The sequence below is a fragment of the Artemia sp. Qi Xiang Cuo genome, chromosome 14, assembly GCF_049724085.1.
Source record: "Artemia sp. Qi Xiang Cuo chromosome 14, ASM4972408v1, whole genome shotgun sequence".
NCBI classification, from domain to species: domain Eukaryota; kingdom Metazoa; phylum Arthropoda; class Branchiopoda; order Anostraca; family Artemiidae; genus Artemia; species Artemia sp. Qi Xiang Cuo.
In genome coordinates this window covers 56,126,012-56,142,973 of record NC_142807.1, presented here as the reverse complement: position 1 = coordinate 56,142,973, position 16,962 = coordinate 56,126,012, and the positions used below count along the sequence as shown (strand labels likewise).

At 31.4% G+C, this 16,962-nt stretch overlaps 2 protein-coding genes across 2 annotated transcripts in view; one reads left to right on the top strand and one right to left on the bottom strand.

Annotated features, from left to right (window-relative positions):
* LOC148944658 (uncharacterized) overlaps nucleotides 1–16,962 on the top strand; it is a 324,369-nt gene that overhangs the window by 248,757 nt on the left and 58,650 nt on the right. The window lies entirely within an intron of this gene.
* The window catches only part of LOC148944659 (uncharacterized), a 63,869-nt gene that overhangs the window by 30,116 nt on the left and 16,791 nt on the right, over nucleotides 1–16,962 (bottom strand). Inside the window, exon 5 of the mRNA XM_089100568.1 lies at nucleotides 7,697–7,819. Coding sequence (XP_088956694.1) covers nucleotides 7,697–7,819 — 123 coding nt within the window. The remainder of the gene's footprint in view (nucleotides 1–7,696; nucleotides 7,820–16,962) is intronic.

Here is a 16,962-nt window from a genome sequence, read left to right as displayed (position 1 = left end):
TAAGATAAAACTCTAAACTCTTAACTATTACGAATTTAAACTTCAACTCTAACTAAAACTCTAAGCTAAGACTCTAAGTTAAATTTCTAAACTCTTAACTAAAACTTAACTAAACTAGAGCTTCAACAAAAAGTCTAAGATTAGACTCCAAGATAAAACTCTGAACTCTTAACTAAACTAAACTAGAACTCTAACAAAAACTCTAAGCTAAGACTCTAAGGTAAAACTCTAAACTCTTAACTATAACTAAACTAAACTCCAGCCCTAACTAAAACTCTAAATTAAAACTTTAAGGTAAAACTCTTAACTAAAACTGAACTAACTTGAACTCTAACTAAAGCTCTAAGCTAAGACTCTAAGCTAAAACTCTAAACTCTTGACTGAAATTAAACTAAAATTGAACTCTAACTAAAATTCTAATGTATGACTCTAAGCTAAAACTCTAAGCTCATAACTAAAACTTAACTAAATTAGAACTTCAACAAAAACTCTAAGCTAATACTCCAAGGTAAAACTCTAAACTCTTAACTAAAACTAAACTAAACTAGAACTCTAACTAAAACTCTGAGATAAGACTCTAAGATAAAACTCTAAACTTTTAACTAAAACTAAACTAAGCTACAACTTTAACTAAAACTCTAAGCTAAGACTCTCAGGTAAAAATCTAAACTCTGAACTATAACTAAACTAAACTTCTACCCTAACTAATATTCTATGCTAAGACTGTAAGGTAAAACTCTTAACGGAAACTAAGCTAAACTAAACCTCTAACTAAAACTCTAAGCTAAGACTCCAAGATAAACTTCTAAACTCTTAACGAAACTAAATAAGAACTCAAACAAAACTCTAAGCTAAGACTCTAAGGTAAAACTCTAAACTCTTAGAAATAACTAAACTAAACACCAACCCTAACTAAAACTCTAAATAAAGACTCTTAGGTAAAACTCTAAACTCTTAACTAAAATTAGACTAAACTAGAACTCCAACTAAAACTCTAATCCAAGACTCCAAGATAAAACTCTGAATACTTAACAAAAAATATACTAAACTAGAACTATAACTAAAACTATAAGCTAAGACTCTAAGCTAAAACTCTAAACTCTTAACTATAACTAAAATAAACTTCAACAATAACTAAAACTCTAAGCTAAGACTCTAAGCTAAAACTCTAAACTTTTAACTATAGCTAAACTAAACTAGAACTCTAGCTAAAACTCTAAGCTAAGACTCAAAGCTAAAACTCTAAACCCTTAACTAAAACTAAACAAAACTTCCACTCTAACTAAAACTGTAAGCCAAGACTCTAAGGTAAAACTCTAAACTAAAACTAAAATAAACTAAAACTCTAAAAAAAATTTTAAGCTATGACTCTAAGCTAAAAATCTAAACTCTTAACTATAACTAAACTAAACTCCAACCCTAACTAAAACTCTAAATTAAGACTTTAAGGTAAAACTCTTAACTAAAACTGATCTAACTTGAACTCTAACTAAAGCTCTAAGCTAAGACTCTAAGCTAAAACTCTAAACTCTTGACTGAAATTAAACTAAAATTGAACTCTAACTAAAATTCTAATGTATGACTCTAAGCTAAAACTCTAAGCTCATAACTAAAACTTAACTAAATTAGAACTTCAACAAAAACTCTAAGCTAATACTCCAAGATAAAACTCTAAACTCTTAACTAAAACTAAACTAAACTAGAACTCTAGCTAAAACTCTAAGCTAAGACTCCAAGATAAAACTCTAAACTTTTAACTAAAACTAAACTAAACTAGAACTCTAACTAATAACTCTAAGCTAAGACTCTAAGGTAAAACTCTAAACTCTGAACTATAACTAAACAAAACTTCAACCCTAACTAATATTCTATGCTAAGACTGTAAGGTAAAACTCTTAACGAAAACTAAGCTAAACTAAAACTCTAACTAAAACTCTAAGCTAAGACTCCAAGATAAATTTCTAAACTCTTAACGAAACTAAATTAGAACTCAAACAAAAACTCTAAGCTAAGACTCTAAGGTAAAACTCTAAACTCTTAGAAATAACTAAACTAAACTCCAATCCTAACTAAAACTCTAAATTAAGACTCTAAGGTAAAACTCTAAACTCTTAACTAAAACTAGACTAAACTAGAACTCCAACTAAAACTCTAATCTAAGACTCCAAGATAAAACTCTGAATACTTAACTAAAAATATACTAAACTAGAACTATAACTAAAACTATAAGCTAAGACTCTAAGCTAAAACTCTAAACTCTTAACTATAACTAAACTAAACTTCAACAATAACTAAAACTCTAAGCTAAGACTCAAAGCTAAAACTCTAAACTTTTAACTATAGCTAAACTAAACTAGAACTCTAGCTAAAACTCTAAACTAAGACTCAAAGCTAAAACTCTAAACCCTTAACTAAAACTAAACAAAACTTCTACTCTAACTAAAACTGTAAGCTAAGACTCTAAGGTAAAACTCTAAACTAAAACTAAAATAAACTAAAACTCTAAAAAAATTTTAAGCTATGACTCTACGCTAAAAATCTAAACTCTTAACTATAACTAAACTAAACTTCAACTCTATCTAAAACTCTAAGCTAAGACTCAAGGTTAAAACTCTAAACTCTTGACTAAAACTAAACTAAACTAAAGCTCTAACTAAAACTCTAAGTTAAGACTCAAGGCTAAAACTCTCAACTCTTAACTATAACTAAACTAATCCTCAACTCTAACAAAAATTCTAAGCTAAGACTTTAAGCTAAGACTCTAAACTCTTATTTATAACTAAACTAAACTTCAACTTTAACTAAAACTCTAAGCTAAGACTCTAAGCTAAAACTCTAAACTCTTAACTAAAACTAAACTAAACTAGAACTCTAACATAAAGTCTAAGCTAAGACTCTAAGCTAAAAGCTCTAAACTCTTAACTATAACTAAACTAAACTAGAACTCTGACTTAAACTCTAAGCTAAGACTCTAGGCTAAAACTCTAAACTCTTAACTATAACTAAACTAAACTTAAACTCTAACTAAAACTCTAAGCTAAAACTCTTAGCTAAAATTATAAATTAAAAATAAACTAAACCAACTCTAACGAAAACTGCAAGCTATGACTCTAGGCTAAAACTCTAGACTCTTAACTATAACTAAACTAATCTAGAGCTCTAACTAAACTCTAAACTAAGACTCTAAGGTAAAACTAAACTCTTAACTAAAACTAAACTAAACTAGAACTCTAACAAAAACTCTAAGTGAAGACTCTAGGCTAAAACTCTCAACTCTTAACTATATCTAAACTAATCCTCAATTCTAACTAAAACTCTAAACTAAGACTCTAAGCTAAAACTCTAAACTCTAACTAAACTAAACTAGAACTCTAATAAAAACTCTAAGCTAAGACTCTAAGCTAAAAACTCTAAACTCTTAACTATAACTAAACTAAACTAGAACTCTAACTAAAACTCTAAGCTAAGACTCTAGGCTAAAACTCTAAACTCTTAACTATAACTAAACTAAAGTTCAATTATAACTAAACCTCTAAGCTAAAACTCTAAGGTAAAACTATAAAGTAAAACTAAACTAAACTAAACTTCAACTCTAACTAAAACTCTAAGCTATGACTCTAAGCTAAAACTCTAAACTCTTAACTATAACTAAACTAAACTAGAACTCTAACTAAACTCTAAACTAAGATTCTAAGGTAAAACTCTAAACTCTTAACTAAAACTAAACTAAACTAGAACTCTAACAAAAACTCTAAGCTAAGACTCTAAGCTAAAAACTCTAAACTCTTAACTATAACTAAACTAAACTTCAACTCTAAATAAAGCTCTAAGGTAAGACTCTAGGCTAAAACTGTAAATGCTTAACTAAAACTCTAAGTTATGACACTAAGCTAAAACTCTAAATTCTTAACTATAACTAAACTAAACTTCAACTCTAACTAAAACTTTAAGCTAAGACTCTAAGCTAAAACACTAAAATCTTAACTAAATCTAAACTAAACTAGAACTTGAACAAAAACTCTAAGGTAAGACTCTAAGCTAAAACTCTAAACTCTTAACTAAAATTGACCTCGTTTTCTTCCTTTCTTCGCGATTTTTTGTTTTATATTAACTAAAACAAAACTAATCTAGAATTCTAACAAAAACTCTAAGCTAAAACTCTAAACTCTAAACTATAACTAAAGTAAACTTCAACTCTAACTAAAACTCTAAGCTAAGATTCTAAGGTAAAACTCCAAACTCTTAACTATAACTAAACTAAACCAAACTAGAACAAGAACAAAAACTCTAAGCTAACACTCTAAGCTAAAAACTCTAAACTCGTAACAAAAACTAAATTAAACTTCAACTCTAACTAAAACTCTAAGCTATGACGCTAAGGTAAAACTCTAAACTCTTAACTAAAACTAAAGTAAACTAAAACTTCAACAAAGACTCCAAGCTAAGACTCTAGGCTAAAATTCTAAATTCTTAACTAAAACTTAACTAAACTACAACTTTAACTGAAACTCCAACTAAAACTCTAAGACTCTAAACTAAAACTCTAAACTAAAACTCTTAACTAAACTAAAACTCTAACAAAAGCTTTAAGCTAAGACTCTAAGCTAAAACTCTAAACTCTTAACTAAAACTAATCTAAACTATAAAACTATAACCAACTAAAACTCTAAGCTAACACTCGAAACTAAAACTCTGAATTAAAACTAAACTAAGCTATAGCTCTAACTAAAACTCCAAGCTAAGACTCTAAGCTAAAACTCTTAACTAAAACTAAATTAAAACTCTAACAAAAACTTTAGGCTTAGACTCTATACTAAAACTCTAAATTCTCAACTAAAATTAAAATAAACTTCAATTATAAATAGAAGCTAAGAATCTAGGCTAAAACTCTAAACTCTAACTAAAACTTTAAGCTAAGACTCTAAACTCTAAACAAAAACTCTTAACTAAAACTAACCTACACTATAACTCTAACTAAAACTCTTAGCTAAGACTCTAAACTAAAGCTCTAAACTCTAAACTAAAATGACTATAACTCTAACTAAAACTGTAAGCTAATACCAAACTGAAACCCTAAACTAAAACCCCTATCTAAAACTTATTTAAACTAAAAGTGCAATGAAAAACTCTAAGCTATGACTCAAGACTAAAACTCTAAACTAAATGTTTAGCTAAAACTAGACTACAAATGAAAAAACACTTAACTAATACTAAAATAAAATATATCTCTAACTATAAATCTATGTGCTGAGATTCTAACTTGAAACTCTAGACTCTGAACTACAACTAAACTAAACTATAGCTATAAATAAAATTTTAAGCTAATATCAAACTTAAACTCTAAACTAAAACTAAACTAAGCTAAAACTCTAAACTAAAACTCTTAACTAAAACTAAACAACAACTCTAACTAAAACTCTTAACAAAAATTAAACTAAATTACAATTCTAAACTAAAACTCTTAACTAAAACTAAAACTCTAAAGTCTAAACTAAAACTCTTAACTAAAATTAAAATAAACTATAACTCTAACTAAAACTCTAAGCTAATACTCTATATTAAAACTCTAGACTCTAAACTGAAACTAAACTAAACTATAACTCTAACTAAAACTCAAAACTCTAAACTAAAACTCTTAATTAAAACTAAACAACACCTCTAAACTAAAATTCTTAACTAAAACTAATCTAAAGTATAACTCTAATTAAAACTCTAAGCTAAGACTCTAAACAAAAACTCTGAATTAAAACTAAACTAAACTATAACTCTAACTAAGGTAAGCCTTGACGAAATGTAGAAAAAAGTTGAAAAAATACTATGTTAAAAAAATAAAAAAAAATAAAAAAACGGGAGGCCTTTGGGGGTGCCGGAGAAGCACTTTGGGGGCATGGAGGGCCTTTTGGGGCATCTGGGCCCTTTGGAGGCACTGGGAGCTTGTTGGGCCCGGAGGGGGCCTTTGGGCTGGGGTAGGGGACCTCAAAACATTGTTCAAATGGAACTTTGTATTATAACAATCACAGAGTTCCACCCCAAGTCATCACCTAAATCATTTTCTAAAATCAACTTCTAAAATGTCTCAAACTGTTTCGCCCAAATCATCTTCTAAAATGTCTCAAACGGTTTCGCCCAAATAATCCCCAAAATGTCTCAAACGGATTCGCCAAAATATTCCCCTAAAAGTAAGTTCTGTGTGTTCCTTTGTTTCGGAATCCCTGCATTGTCACATTTGAAATTCCCATGAAACTATTTCCCGTGTTTATCTCTTCATCTCGTAGGTGTTCTTGGTACACTATTATAGCTTCGATAGAATTCCCGAATTTATCTCTGTCACTAAAGATCAGAGAAGCCTTATTTAAAAGATAGAATATCAATTTATCTCTATCACTAAAGACCATTTATCCCTTAGACCTAAAGATCAAAGAAACCATAATGTTTCTTAATTCCCCTTTCGTAGATTAATAATTCACCGCCGATTATGTAACCAATATCTCAGAAATCCAGTTCCCCTCGAGTGGATCAATACATTTTTCCCGTTAGTTCAATGCGCATGTGCAAACTTCGTCCCGGAGTCATTACACCTAGAAACAACAAATAAATCAAACTTTAAAAAGGGGGCATTGACCCCATTCGACTCGATCAATAATCCTTGAATAAACTATGTATATCAGCGTTAGACTCGATTATAGATAGCAGCAGTGGTGTAGCCCCGTAACTCATGATAGCTCCCTACTGAAACACATGGCCTCCTCACAGATATAACATGATGCGATTTAAAAAAGACAGTGAGTTTTGCCACTTTTAATATGTTTAAATATTTATTTTGACCTGAGCCAATGAATTGATATCCTTTTACACGAAAAATGACATATCAGACAATAAACTTCAGTACCATAAAAATCAATTTCCACTGTTTAGTTGGGTTTGATTATTTTTAGAAAACTATTTTTGGTTGTTAAATTCTGAGACTTTATGAATAAGGGATTAAACCGTTTTCAGTAAAGTTCTAGATGAAGGGCTTATTGCATTCTTAAAAATTAGTTGACTAAATTAAATTAAACGTATAATATGAGTTCAGGGTCTAAATTACACCCTGGCAAGGCGTTTTAACACTTCTGTCCCTATTAAATCCATATTTCTATTGCTTATAAAATTGTATAAAAGACAGGTAAATACTATTCTAAGTTTTAAAAAACTAATGATCACCTTAATTTTGGGCTCTTAAACTTTTTTTCTTTGGCTCTAGTCTTCATTAATACAATTCTAACGAGCTCAGCAAAAAATTTAACCCATTTCCCAAACATCCAAAATTGAAGCATTTTTTTCCATTTGGAAAAAAAAATTGTTTTTTTTTTTCCAAATTGAAGCAACAATTTATAAATTCTTGAAAGTTTGTAAACACTGATTGAGCAAATCTACAAGGCAAGAATATTTTCCTTGTGCCTCAGTTCAACTGTAAACTTTAGATTTGACTCTTATAAGACAAAAATTATTCCAGGTTAACAAAAGTTGCTCCTCTTTGAAGAGGAAGGGGCGCTGGCAGATGCTTCAAGAGTCCTTAACAGGTCATCACTGAGGCTTTGAAACCATCCCTGGAAGTTTGATTCATGTAGCCAAGCTTCTTTCTAGAAGAGCAAAAAGTTTTATCTTTGCTATAGCTCCAGTCCTCTATGGGTACTTAAAATTCAAGCTAACTTACCACCTCTAAAATGTCCTCTGAATCATAAAGAAGGTTGATCATGTGTATTATCTGCTTCATTTTTGAATAATCTTCTGTTATACAGGATTTCATTGTTATTTCATTTTGGTTTCCTGTCACATCCTAGGAAAAGAAAACAAGAAATCGTACTTACTTTATGCAAACGGTAAGTATCCAACACCCTAGCCAATAGTAAGAGGCTGTACAACAACAGCTGCAACCCGTCAACTGCAATTCTCAGGAGTGTTTTTACAACATAATTCAGTTGGTTTCTAATCGTTATTAAATATAAAAAACAAGTTTTTTTAACTGAAAGTAAGGAACGACGTTAAAACTTAAAACGAACAGAAATTATTCCGTAAATGGAGGGGGCAGCCCCCTTCATATACGGAATAATTTCTGTTCGTTTTAAGTTCTGACGTCGCTCCTTACTTTCAGTTAAAAAAACTTATTTTTTTTTAATTTAATTTTGAACGTTTTTGAATTAGAGGAATTTTTTGATTTTGGCTAACAGTAAATGAATAATTATAACAAAATTTGCACATTAATTGTACTTTTATTTGGTTAAATTGCTTTCTCGAAATTTCTTTAATTTTATTTACGAACGTTTTTATTAGTAATAAATATACCTAACTTACGAATTAACTTACGTAACGAACTTCTATATTCATAAATTTTTAAAACGTATTTTAGAGGGTTCGCCCCCTAGTCAATACCCTGCTCTTTAAGCTAAATTTTGAATTTTTTCCAATTCTTTAAAAATGACCCCTTAATCACAATCAGTTGATCAGTTGAAAAACTTGTTTTTTCTTAATTAATTTATGATTATTTTCTTTAATAATGCTGGGAAATCCGGCACCCCCTACATAGCAGTGTCCCTTCCCCCATGAAAACTTCCTTCATGGAAAGATCCTCCCATATAGCCCCCGACACACCCCGCCCCCCACCTACCAGAAAAAATCCCCCTGAAAACATCTGTATACTTCCCAATAACCAATGCTATATGTTAACATTGAGTAAAGTTCATAACTTTCAGCCCTCTCCCCGGGGACTTTGGGGGATTAAGTCATCCTAAAAGACATTTTTATCATATTTTCGACCATGCTGAATAAAATGGCTATCTCAAATTTTGATCGGGTGACTTTGGGAAAAAATGAGCGTGGGAGGGGGCCTAGCTGCCCTCCATTTATTTTTTGTTCCAAAGAGCCCTCCCACGATATTCTAGGACCACTGGGTTGATACGATCACCCCTGGGAAAAAGAAAAAAAAACAAATAAACACGCATCCGTTATCTTTCTTCTGGCAAAAATGAAAAATTTCACATTTTTGTAGATAAGAGCTTGGAACCTTTACAGCAGGGTTTTCTGATGTGCTGAATATGAGGGAGTGATTTTCATTAAGGTTCTATAACTCTTAGGGGGTATTATGAGACCAATTTATGAGAATTTTAGAAAATAACCTAGAACCCCTACAACTTTTTGTTAAATTAAAACAAAGAGTATCCTCTTCGAATCGCCACGGTTCAAAACCCTATACAGGAAACTTACAGTTTTCTGGCTTGAACAACGGGGGAAATTTTGATTTTATATGTAGCACTGTTGTGTCTTTTTTTCTCATTTGCTAGCGGGCAGTAGAGCATCATAGAGCTGTTTAAGGGCTTATGTTTAAAAAAATACAAAACTAATTTATGAAAATTTGAAAAAGAAACCTAAAATCCTTAAAAATTGGCATTAGAATGAAAATAATAGTAAACTATTTGAATCACCGTGGTCGAAAACCCTAAACAGGAAACTTGAAGTTTTCTGGCTTAAACCACGGTATAAACCTCTTTTTCTTATCGGTATAACTGATGTGCAATCTTCTTTTTTCTCCACGGTTAGTAGGACAATCAAACTTCATATAGCCGTTTAAAGGTTTATATTAAACGATATTTTGGAAAACTAATTTATTGAAATTTCAAAAAATTGCCTAAAATTCTTAAAACTTAGACTTCGAATTAAAAAACGTAGAATACTATTAGAATCACCGTGGCTGAAAACCTTATAGAGGTAACTTGCAGTTTTCTGGCTTGAATAACAGGAAAAATCACTTTTTTATGGATATAACTGATGTGTCATCTTTTTTCTCCACTGCTAGTGAAGCACTAGAATGTCATAGAGAGCTCTTTAAGGGCTCATTATGAAAACCATTATATATCAAATGCCTTTTACCAGTACTAGTGGCGATGAGTCAGACTGTTCTAGTGTAACTCTTCTAGTGTGCCTCGTGTGTATGTTTTATTTTTTCTACATATACTATTATTTTCTTTCAACCCAAGGCGTATTTTCTATTTTCCTTAGTCAAGACAGACCGTTTTATTATGCGGAGGCTTAATTCAACATACATTTACAATTATACATTTAAAAGCATGACGAAGCTGTCAAATTTAGTTACTTTTCTGGTTGCACATCTCCATTTCCTTGAATATTCACTGGTAAATATACAATTCTTCTTTTAAAAACCTCTGTCAGTTTGTTTGCAGGTCTTTTTGGTCCCATGATTTGTCCAAGCCTATCAATAAATAGATATGGCATGACAAATCTTATCATTTCTAATTCAAACTTGTTTAAATACAATCCGGAATTGCTTAGACATTCTGGTTATTTTTGGAGTAACTTTTACAGTCCTTGTCATCCATAAGATCGTGTTTTTTCTAACCTATTACCTCAATCACGACACTTTGTTTTAATACAAACTCTTAAAATTTTCAAGATAAAATATAATGGTCTTCTTCTTCTGGTCTTATTCCATTGCCCATGAAAGGAAATTCCATCTCCATTAAATATCCCTATGCTTTGCACCGTCAATGATCTTTCGTTTAAGAGAAGATCTTCATCAGCTGCTCAAGTAGTTTTGGGGTAGGTTTAGAAACTTCAAGTAAAATTAAATGTTTTAGTGTGTCTTTTGCACTAAGGCTTAAGCTTATCGAGATTTTTCTTGGAAACCAAGCTTGTATTTCAGGCTAAGCTGTGAGCCTGTGAGGTTTGACGCTTAAAAAAAAGCTCGTATTTTTTATGAATCTTAGTCAACTGGTTTAGGTACGTTGCCGCACATACCTAAACACACCCACTCATCATGCCCAAGCCCAAACTAGTGACCATATGCAGGAGGTCAAGAGTCCCAGTCAAATTAAGGACAATTCTTTTGTAGTAGAAGTCCATTTAAGTCATTGTGGTAGTGACAGTATTTTTTTTCTTTTTTGTGATGAATACCGTAGTAGTAAAATTATCATCAAAGATATTGGTTAGGTATGAAATTATAGAACCTCAAACTATGATATTCCCCATTCCTTATCAAATTCGACAACTTTTTATGTCTCAAATAATGAATAGCATGCCAAACATTTTTAATAAAACTCCGTAAGAGCATTAATGGTCAATCTGATAAGTATTAACTGTAAGAAAAACTACTGCTCGGAAACGCATTTCTGAAGACCATTCTCGAAATCTGACTAGGGAAGATATCATGAGTCCTTTTTCAGAATACTTTTATATAAATAACCTTATTAGCTATCCTATACTTCTCTTCATAAAAAAAGAAACAAGAGAATTATAGTTTTACAAAGGGTTCTTTTCCTGAAGCTAGTATTTTTCCTGAGATTTTACGAGAGGTTAGCATATGAAATCAGAATCCCGAAAAGAGACAAAATTAGCTAGATAAGTTCGGAATTGAATTACTATTAATTTATCAAGGTCCTCAAAAAGAAAACATTGTTTATCTTTTAGCTCCATATAAGATCTAATCATACACGTCAACCATAATTACTTTTGATATTATTATTATGGGGGGGGGATCCCCAGTTCCTGGATTAAGACTCAGGCCTTCAAGTTTTGTTGTGTTCACAGTCCAAAAACTATGGTCCTCTTCTAAATGGGGAGGGTGGAGGGGAAATGATGAATTTAGCCTCGAAGCATCATCCCTAGGCATTTCTCAAGTTTCTTCAGGGATAACAAATGATGGTATATTTTTATTGTAGAGGCAGCTAACCACTTCCTCTTTTAGGAGAAAGCTACTTCTTAACTCTTCAAGTGCTTAACTTAGTTTGTGTTTCTATGACCATATTTGGATATTATCCAACGCATGCTGTTCTAATTAAAGCAGAGTCCTTTGATGTTTTCCACTCAAGTGGGATACTAGATCATCCACATCTGACCAGCTATACCCGGATCGCTGTTTCAGTTAATTCAACAAGCTATTCATGACCAAGCTTCACATAAAACGGGGAACTATCCCCACCCCCTGCACATATCGATTATTGGCAGATTTTAATTTCTTATTTCCATTTAGCTCTATGAATAAATTTCAATTCCTGAGCATATGGGAATTCGATATCAACGATGCTTTTAAGATTTTTCTACTGTTGATTTCCAATTATCAATTTCACGGGCAATGTCAAATTTCGGTCAGTGTTGACGCTTCAACCCTTGGAGATAAATCAGTACTTGTAATGAGTTATACTTGACGACGCTCTTTGGTTTTGAAAATTCAAATGTCAATGATTTGTTGATTCTTAAAGACAATTGCACTTTCAAAGGAAATGTCTGCCTTCAAAAACAGTTTTTTATTATTTTTTTTTTTTATCTTTCATTAGGTACTAAAAAAACTGCGTAACTCCACACAAGGTATTTTTCATTATAAATTTAATTGGCCATTTGTCCTTGCTTTTCTCTTTTGTTTTGTCTTTTAGATATAAATGGTTTTGTGATTTGTTATTTCACCAATATAGAAAATTAAACACAACTTTTACAGTCCATTTTTCGGTAAAGTCTTTGTCATAGTTAGGGGAGTTTTATATCATGGCTGATTAATAGCATTTCAAACATTCCTAATAGAACTCAATAGCAGTCCAAGCGTTTTCTCTGATGATTGTTAACTGTAAGACAAATTACTTTTTGTGGGTCAATATTTCAAAGGTACTCTCCAAGTCTGCTTAGCAAAAGGTACTTCACATTTTTTTTTCAAAATCCCTTTATATAAACAAGCTTTCTATCTATTCCATAATTCTCTATAAGCAAAAAAGGCGACATAGTTCTAGATAAAAAGAGACCTCATTCTCCAAAGCTAATATTCTCCTGAGACTTGAATGAGAACTCGCCGATATCTTAAATATCTAATCCGATATGTTAAATTCTCCGATATCTATGACTCTGGGGATGACAACCATCCCCCTCCCCTCACAGACACACACACACACACACGCCTAGTCCTTGGGGCAATGGCTACAAGATATGTGATTAGCCCATTAGCACATATTGGAAATATATTAGCACATATTGGAAATATATATCGTATGAAAAGGGTGCATGATAAGGGTGGTGTTCAACTGAAGAGAAAGCTATATATGCATATTACTACTGCTATTAGGGTTACTTCTGTACTGCTAATATTCCAGAGAACATTTCACAAAATATGGCCAAAGAAGTGGAACTAAATCAAATCACACTATGTGCAGGTAGAATTTCAATATATATATATATATATATATATATATATATATATATATATATATATATATATATATATATATATATATATATATATATATATATATTTGCCATAATCCTCGCCGTTTGAAATTTTCCTGAATTTTGTATCATTTTGAATGAACAAAACTCGTAAATAATAAGTTTTGTCATTTGTGTATCTGGCTTTGTTTGTCTCTGTACTCAGGTGTCAGGTGTCAATATATATATATATATATATATATATATATATATATATATATATATATATATAATATATATATATATATATTGAAAACCCGTTGTATACAATAAATGTACAATGACAGAGCATACAAAAATACGAAAAGAGGAAACAAAACGATAATATACTAAACAAAAAAATAATAATAACAACAAAAGCAACAACTTCTTAAATAGTATACAAAATAGTACAAAAAGTGGAAACTGAAAGATAACATACTCAAAGATTACAACAGAAACAACAACTTTTTCGAAAATAGCAACAAAGACAACAACTTTTGAAAGGAGAAAAAAAAAGGAAACAAGAGGGAAAATTAAACAAGCAAACTTGCCCACTCGTGCTTTAGAATTGCTGGTTTTGTTTTTTGCCGGCTAATAAGTGTCTCAACAGCTAGATTTGGGTCCGCTAGGTTGTAGCGCCGATTCAGAAAACTATTTTTTGTCCAAGGTGGCAATTTTAGTAGGTACTTTGCAAAACGGAAAAATAAAGAGCGGATTTTAGACTTTTCACGGTTTGCCAATAAATTCCAGAAAGGGGTCGCATATAATATTTGTGGCAGAGTGGTAGCACTGTAAATACTTGCCAGTAGTGGACGGTTAAATCTCAGAGTAGGTTTAACGATCAAAGCATAGGAGCTGGATATTCACCGTTCAAGATATGAGATAAGGAGGGAGCGGGTATGCTGTAATGAGGAACCTATTGGCAGCCCCAGATATACTATTTTATCAACTGGTTTTACTGAGCAATCTCCTAGTGTGATATTAGTAGGAGGGTTATTCTTCCAATTATAAAGTAAGACTTCCGACTTTTGGGAGTTAAATCTCAGACCGACTTTCTCGTAGTTGGACTCCAGACATGAAAATATTTCTGAAAGGCGGTTAAGCGTCCGGCTGAGATTCAGCGTGTCTTCAGAATAGCATACTAGGGAGATGTCAATGGAACTGAGAATGCATGATGAAGGACAGCTGTCTTGAGATTCAATAATGTAGTTTTTGAAGAAATTAGGGGATAAAACTGCTCCTTGACGGGCACCTTTACGGACCGGTATCAAAGTTGACCGTGGGGCTGGTGGAAGGCCTTTATCGGGAGGGAGCTTGAGTTGCACGCGAAGGCGAGAATAAAGATCACGGAAAGCCCGGATGATATTTGAGGTCACTCCTCTTTTAGCTGAGTTTAGCAACTTAAGCGCATGAATCAATGAATCAAACACTCTCTGCAGGTCTAAGCCCCCGATCACTAGAATTTCTCCTGATTTTTGTGCATCCAGGAGTGCATATGCAACGACATGGAGTGCTTCCGCACAGCCAATGCCGCGTTGGAAACCGTATTGTCTTGGTGGACTGCAACACAGTTTTTCAAACTCATCTACGAATAAAAGTTCAAATAACTTGCAGAGAGAGGTAGAAACCGTGATTGGACTGAAAGAGGAGCATTGCATGGTAGCACTTGCTTTTCTAGGAACTAGCGTAAGATCTCCAATTGAGAAAGTGGTTGGGACAGTACCCTGAATGAGGATATTCTGCATCAGGAGGGTTACATGACTAGCGGGCCCTCCACTTTTTAGATGGAATGCACTGATCCCGTCAATCCCAAAAAATTGTTTAGGTTTTAGGTGAGAGATGGCCTTGCATACAGCTCCCTCCGTTACAAGATAATCACTCCGAGGACAACTATCTAAGAAGTCGTCCAACTCAGCTTCGTATCTTTCGTTGAGGGCTGGGTCAGGAGGCAAAAATTCTGACCCATAATATGCGTACCATTCAGAATCAGGGATAGCAGATGCGGATAAAGACTCATCGCTTTTAGAGGACAGAAAACGCCAAAGGAGAGAAGGATTAATTTTGGCCCGTGTAGATTCGATATCAATCATCTTTTTTCTGTGAGCTTTTAGCTCCTTTGCGAATTTTCTTTCTGTGAGCAGGCGGATTGAATTGACTACCCCCGAACGGGGTCGTCCACATGAAACCCAAAGTTGAAACCAAAATTTAGACATAGAATGGGTATCCACTAACTCTGGATTTTCAGACCAGCCAGGAAGGGTGTGATGACGGAGTCTACTTAGAAGGACGGCAGCTTTTTCAGCACAGTGAAGGGAAATCTGCCCTTGAAAGAGCAGTTGATCCAGAGAGTAGATGGAAAGGGACACGGATCTTACTAAGGACTCGGTTGGCTTCTTCTTGAAATAGAACAGGGTTAATTTAACGACAATCACGGCGAGACCTAGGAGGTGTTTTCGAAGTTGTTTACGTTTGTGTATCTGAACTGTGGCAAGGAATATTGGCTGATAACTGTATTGGTAAGTGATCAGACAGCTGAAAAATCAAGCACAACCTTGACAGGCGAAATCCTGAGATTTGCAGACTCAACGACGTGATCGAGATCTGATGTGGACATTGAGGTGTGTACATGTGTAAAATTTAAATCTTTGCACTTGAGGTCAAACTGGTCTCAAAAAATACTAAGCAACAACGTAGAACGTAAAATCCTAGATAAGAGCGGTTCATTCAAGTCGCAATTGAAGTCACCAACTAATATGCATTGAAGGCTAAAGGATCTAATACGGTTAATACACTGGCCGAGTTTATCACTAAAATAAGTAAAAGCACGCTCCGAACGCTCATCATGGTAATTTGCAGGCAAATATATATTAATAAAAACACAGCCCTCAACACGAATCGCCAGAAAATTATCATTGACTTTAAATACACTAGATCTTAGAGTCGAACGAACAAAAGTGACAATACCTTCGGAAAGTCGCTGTTTTCCACTTAGCTGCTTCGCTGAAACTGAATAAGCCGATACTGAACTATTAAAAACTAAGAATATATATATATATATATATATATATATATATATATATATATATATATATATAATATATATATATATATATATATATATATATATATATATATATATATATATATATATATATATATATACATATATATATATATATATATATATATATATATATATATATATATATATATATATATATATATATATATATATATATATATATATATATATAATATATATATATATATATATATATATATATATATATATATATATATATATATATATATATATATATATATATATATATATACATATATATATATATATGTATATATATATATATATATATATATATATATATATATATATATATATATATATATATATATATATATATATATATATATATATATATATATATATATATATATATATATATATATATATATATATATATATATATATATATATATATATATATATATATATATATATATATATATATATATATATATATATATATATATATATATATATATATAATAATAATAATAATAATAATAATAATAATAATAATAAAATATATATATATATATATATATATATATATATATATATATATATATATATATATATATATATATATATATATATATATATATATATATATATATATATATATATATATATATATATATATATATATATATATATAT